We start from the raw sequence: 6,198 nt of genomic DNA, 5'->3' as shown, positions 1-6,198 counted from the left end.
GGCATTGTTGTTGGTGCTGGACGGGCTGGTTTGAGAATTTCACCAACTGCTGAGCGCCTGTGAATTTTATTTTTGCATTTTGTGGCTGCCACATGATTGGCTGATTAGATAACTGCATGAATGTGCAAGTGTACAGGTGTTCCTAATAAAGTGGATGGTGAGTGAAGATTTTAGGGTTGGGGGCTCGATTTCTACCGCTGCCCTGGGTGTGCAGAGTTTGCATGTTCTCCCCGTACTGCGAGGGTTTCCTCCCCCAGTCCAAACACACACATAGTAGGCTGATTGGCATGTCCAAAGTGTCTGTAGTGTATGAATGTGTATGTGATTGTGCCCTGCGATGGATTGTCACCCTGTCCAGACTGTACTCCAGCTTGTGCCTCCTGCTTCCTGGGATAGGCTCCAGGTTCCCCACGACCCTGAAGGATAAGTGGCACAGAAGATGGATGGATGGATGGTCTATTAGTACAAAACATGCAATTTGTAAATTTGATCAGGAGGTGTGTGTAATAAAGTAATCAAAAACATCATATTTTAAGGTGTATTTTAAATTACAATACTCAATTCCTTTTTAAATAACTTTATTTGTTTATTTTCAAAAACAAATGAAAACACTATACATTTTGTTCCAAAAATGTAATAGAATCTTTGGGTACATGCACGTAAGCCACGTACATCGTGCATATTCTATAACATATAGTGCAAAGTACCTATAGTTAAAGGCCCTGAACTGTATTTAATGGAGGCACATAATTTTAATGTCACTTTGGTTGAGGCAGAGAAAGCAATCAATGAAAATGCCATGATTTATAATGTTACAAACAAGAGGAGTCCAAGGTAATATTAAACCTGCTAATGCAATGTGGTCATCTGCGATCACATCAGAGAGGCACTCTACACTTGCATTACATCACAAATCAATGCTTCTTAGACTGTCAGTTTCCTCTACGGGACACAAAGGTCACCAGTGATGAACCAAATAATGCTCTGGGTTGCTGTTGCATTTAAGTGTTTCCTGTAAGACACATCCTGTCAGTTCTTTGTAAGCGCCCTGATGACATCGTTATGGGTCTTGCCACTCATGTTAGCAGTCAGTCCAATGCAACAAGCAGGAGTACATTGATTAAAATATTTCAGCAGTTAAATTTCACTATTGCCACAGTCGATGTGCTTTTGGTCGAGAAATAGTTTTAATCTGGTGTCACTTCCTAGAACTCCGGTTTCCGTCTGCATCTGTGTCTGGCTTACTGTGGAAGACGCTGACACCGATTTTTCCCTCTCAAAACACCATGCGCAGGAGAAAATAGTAGCTTTGCATATCTATCCGTAACTTTTCTCTGTTTTCTTCTCATACGCTGGTGCTTGCATCGATGAGCTCGGATTGTGCAAGTGACTTTATGTACATATTTATGGGTCCAGGAGCTGCGATTTTTGTGATATTCACAAGCAGACAGTACTGTCACCAAATCTCATCTGCACGCCAAACCAGTCAAGAAGTGATTGTGATTCATGCTTGTGAGGAATACGTGACTGGGTAGAAGAACACTTTTGTAGTATATAGTTGGTAATTTGTGTCATGTCAGTGTCATGTATGGAGAGAAAATGCAGTAGCTGCATGGAGAAAGGACAGTGGCTGTTGTGAAAATACTGAGAGAGATCAGGCGTTTTTCCATCAGTGGTAACTATACCTTCTGAATATAATTACAAAAGAACACACTTCACAGCAGGGAACAGCAGACACTAAACAGTCCTAGGGACGTTACCATTTTATAAGGTTACAGAATTTCCCTTTTGACCATATTCAAAATGGAACTCATTGTGATCAGAGATGAAAATTAAGTAGCTTCAATACTAATGGTTTATAAAGCACACTTGGAGTGTGGGTTCCCTGGGTAAGCCATGATCCGCACTAGTTGTTGGTTGCAGCAAATGGGTGCAACCTAATGGCTTGCTGACAGCACAAGCCTTAAGGTGCATTCACACATAAAGCAATTTTATGGCTGCAAGTCACTGTACTATGAAGTCGCAGGTAGGCATTCCTACTACCGGTTGCCGTAGTAGCATCAGTGGGTGGCGCAACTAACATTCCAATTTTGACAATAAACCAGTTTTGTTGCTGCTAAAATTAAACATTGTGGAGGGAGAGCGATCTTATATAAAATTCACCAGGGTATATATGCATCCGACATGAAGGAGAAGCAGTGTGTGCTCTTTGCCATTGCTGCCATCTCTCTGCGGCAAAAGTGCAAGCTCCAATTAGCTTAGCTTAGCTTATAGCCTTAGCGCATTTAAAGCAAAATAATAATAATGAAACACACTCCCTTTTTGTTGCAATTGAGCAAAATCCCGGTGTAGCTCCTTTCTCAGTAAGTGAGCGTCACCATCGGGGTGTCATTCACTATATGTTCGATGGTGACCGGGAGCCAGACAGCAGCTCTTCAGCCGTGTCCTCTGTGTTTCCTGGGTGAAGTGTCCGGCTTGGTGCTGCTCGTTCCCGGGCGCCGAAGCAGCGACAAACCGGATACTTCACCCAAGATAGGAGCTACACTGGGATTTTGCTCGATTGCAACAAAAAGGGAGTGTTTCATTATTATTTCTTTTATTTTTTTGCTTTAAACCCGCTAAGATCTTAAGCTAAGCTAATTGGCTACTGTCACAATGGCGTTGCATCTGCTGGTGCGCAAGGGTGGCTACAGATCACGTGCACTCTACTGTCTTCCCTCCCATTGGCAGTCGCTACACCAAGTCTCTCCAAAGTTGCATAAAGTTAAACTTTTCTCAACTTTGCCATGTTGCTGGACACGCCCACACCCGGTCGCCAAAGGTCGCCGTCGCTCATGTGACCAGCTCTCGTTGAAAATGAACATCTCCGGTCGCTTTGTGGCTGCGAGTCTCTGTATGTGTGAATGCACTTTTACACTTCAAAGCTGATCTCGCGGGAGCGACTGAAGAGCGGTTCAGTGGGCAACAGTGTATCCGAGTAACTGCGTCGCATGTTCGTGGAGCTGCATGTCGTTTTGATGGCCACTTCGTACGGAGGTGGAGGTTCCATCTCCCAGTGGGGTGGTGGCCCTCGAGCAGCTGGGCTGAAACATGTCGGCTCCATGGGAGGGTAGTCAAAATCGTCTCCGTACAGCCCTCGTCTCTGCCTTTCCAACGTTCTAAAACAACACACACACAATCATATACGCATGTATTAGATCAAATTCACCAGAATGTGAACCTGGATTCATGATGCTTAAAACGAAAAGCAGACCAAATTTGAAGTTAAACGTTTTACTGCAAATCTTATTGAATGATATTTGAATAATTTAGCACTAAATTCCCCTCTTTACAATTCAGGTCTTGGAAATCTGGTTAAAAACAACTAATGTTCAGGAGATTGAGAGTTTCAATGCTGATAGAGTGCAAGAAAGCATTATAAGTACTGCACTTTGGATGCAAAGGATGCCATTTTATCTGATCAGAATGATACTAACCAATTGTAGTTGTCTATGTATACAGGGTAGTTTTATGAGAATGCATGAACAGCAGATCGAACAGCTATGACTGGTGGACAAAGTATGTGTTATCCCACATCAAAGTGGTAGCTGACATCAATGTGACCTCATGTTATATGGAAGACCTGACTAGCGGGAGCAAATTAGCTAAACTGGGGGGGGGGGAACCGTTTATATTTATATACCTTTTTATAAAACAAGTTTTTAAACATTTACATGAACATCCAGAAGTGTGCTTGCTTCCAATCAAAGTAAATTCTGAATTTTTACAACAACTTCAATATAAAGTGCCCACTCGTAACCCGAGTCCTCTACAACCTGAGATTTAGTAACCACAATTTTCAGGATTTGAACTGTGAGGAAGCGGATGATTTCAGTTAACTAGTGATCAAACGACCTGTTTATCAGTAGGCCAGCTGTAAGCTCTGATTGGACACTTTGGATAAAAGCATCTGCTGATTAATAAGTTTAAACAAATTCCGAACGCAGCGTACTCAAATAGGTGAAAATTCACAATTAAAGAGTTCATAATCAAATTGTGCCTTTTTTCTTTTGAAGCATAATTAATTCAGGTTTATGCTCTAATGAATCTATCTACAAAGCAGTTATTTGAGTTATATAATTAGTTATCAATTTATTTAAATATTTACAAACAAAATGGACAAAGAATATATAATCTTAAGCTAAATTTCACCAATGAAGCAGAGTCTGAATAACATCTTAAAAGTCTTTCAGCCACAGGGTTGAAGCTTATCACTAGGTGGTGCAAAAACCATTTCAGTACATTGTCTAACTTCATGTTGAATTAGCTTTTCCACTGGGGGGGGGGGGGGGTTAGAGCACTTGACTAACGTAATTGATGTAATATATTAATATGTTGATTTGATCAATCAACAGAACAATACGACGTGGAACGCAACATTATCCTTAACGTCAATATTGCGTTTAACATCATTACGCCTCTCTCTCATTACAGCATACTGTAAACATCCATGTCCAATTACTTAATAGCTTCAGCCTGACTCATTTTGTTCTGGTGTCCTCTTACACACTATTCGATATTTTCCTCACCTCATATATTAACAATGACTAAAATCAATCCAAACAGCATTTCAGGCTACATAGTGAAAGGAGCGCTTTCGTAGGCAAACAAATAAATATACAGAGATTGCAAGAATTCGTTTTATTCCGCTGTAATATAACTGAATACCCAAACTTCTTAAGAATATGAGACAAATAAAGGCTTCTTCTTCTTCTAAAATTGTGGACTCCTTTCTTTAAATGCAGACACTGAATTTATATCTACCTAGTTTAAAACTGGACCGTTTTTTTCCCCTCAGGTTTAGAGAAACAATTTTCTAACCTAGGTGATTTTTATTGTACAGGATTAAAAATCTAATTTAGGACATGACTGCATTCAAAGAGCATGCAGAGCATATACTTTTTTTTCTACTCTGCATTCAGGCAAATGTTTTATTATTATTATTATTATTATTATTATTATTATCATTATCATTATCATCATCATCATAGCATTTAATGAGTAATCATAATCTTTATCAGCACTCAGTGTGTTGTGGTTAAAATGTTTGGCGTAGGCTATTTACTGCACGAGCAGTTTGCACATGGTTCAAATTCACAAAACTTCACTGTTTCACTGATTCACTGGAAGTGCATCAATGCATGCATAAAATGACAATGGAAATTTGGGACATAATGCATGCTTGTGGGGAAGACCACACGTTTACCTGTGCAAGATGACGGACTGGGACTCCGGGAAGTGGCTCCCGGGTGGTGGGCTGAACAGCACGTGCCCGTAGTCGTGCGTGTATTCATTAGTGTAGGAGCCCTGGCGGCTCTTTCCGTTCATGGCCCAAAAGAGGCCAAGGATGAGCATGACTGCACCTAGCACCACGCAGCACAGGCTGAACGCCTGTAGTCTGCTCTGGCTGGACGTCAGGAAGGCGGTCGAGCCACCGGTGACGATGAGGAAGACCCCAATGAACACGGCGCCATGATGCAGAGAAGGCATCGCCGAGCTTAACCTGTCTCCTGTCGCGAGCGCGCGCTCTGTCTCTCTCTTACACTCGCGCGCGGCGAGCTCCTTAAAAGTTGCAGAACTCCATCTCTCCACTCACTAACTGGAAATGAAACTCTTTTCCCTTCTTACAATCGGAAACTGGATGAGGTTCTCGTGACGAGTCCCTGAAAAGTACTCTCGAAAAAAGCACAGCAAAAAGCATCATTCCACATTTATTCCCATCATGCAGGTTTCAGAAAGAAAAGAGCTCCATGGCTGAAACATACCGTTCAATCAGTCCTCTGCGCGCGCCGTGCTCGCTTCATGTAGGTGTTCAGGGCGTATCGTGTACCGTTACGCACGAGCCAAGAGTACACTCGCCCCACCCCACTGTTTACTGCAACTCACGCGCTTCACCTACACCAAGTTCATTCATGGTGAACAAGGACGCGCGCTCACCACCAAACACATCTGTTATATTTCACTTCAATAAATACATATTGTTTCGGAAGATTTTCATAAAGTTAAAAAATAAGCACACTAACACATCATGTTAGTGAATGAATGTCGCATGTTCTTGCCATTTTAATAGTTTGTAAAGCCTTGATTTTAGGTCCCTTTTGCGTTTATCCACGCGCTCCATAGTTCAACTAGTATACATGATAACTCACGAAGTATGAT

The 6,198-nt window shown here is 41.7% G+C and overlaps 1 protein-coding gene across 1 annotated transcript; it reads right to left on the bottom strand.

The window, feature by feature from the left end:
* Positions 1 to 561: 561 nt before the first annotated feature.
* si:dkeyp-51f12.2 (uncharacterized protein LOC100151460 homolog) lies at positions 562 to 6,187 on the bottom strand. Its single transcript, XM_053614016.1, has 2 exons — positions 5,246 to 6,187; positions 562 to 3,158 (listed from the first exon to the last, which is right to left on the bottom strand). The coding sequence occupies exons 1-2, from the start codon at positions 5,527 to 5,529 to the stop codon at positions 2,912 to 2,914; spliced, it is 531 nt and encodes a 176-aa protein (XP_053469991.1). The 5' UTR covers positions 5,530 to 6,187; the 3' UTR covers positions 562 to 2,911.
* Between the last annotated feature and the right edge of the window lie 11 nt (positions 6,188 to 6,198).

The sequence above is a fragment of the Ictalurus furcatus genome, chromosome 25, assembly GCF_023375685.1.
Source record: "Ictalurus furcatus strain D&B chromosome 25, Billie_1.0, whole genome shotgun sequence".
NCBI classification, from domain to species: Eukaryota; Metazoa; Chordata; class Actinopteri; order Siluriformes; family Ictaluridae; genus Ictalurus; species Ictalurus furcatus.
This window is presented reverse-complemented; position numbering and strand designations above follow the sequence as displayed.

Coding starts and splice junctions, on each gene's coding strand:
- si:dkeyp-51f12.2 (XM_053614016.1), bottom strand. CDS start 5,529: ATGCCTTCTCTGCATCATGGCGCCGTGTTCATTGGGGTCTTCCTCATC. Junction 3,159..5,245: donor CAGTCCGTCATCTTGCACAG/GTAAACGTGTGG, acceptor GTGTTGTTTTAG/AACGTTGGAAAGGCAGAGAC.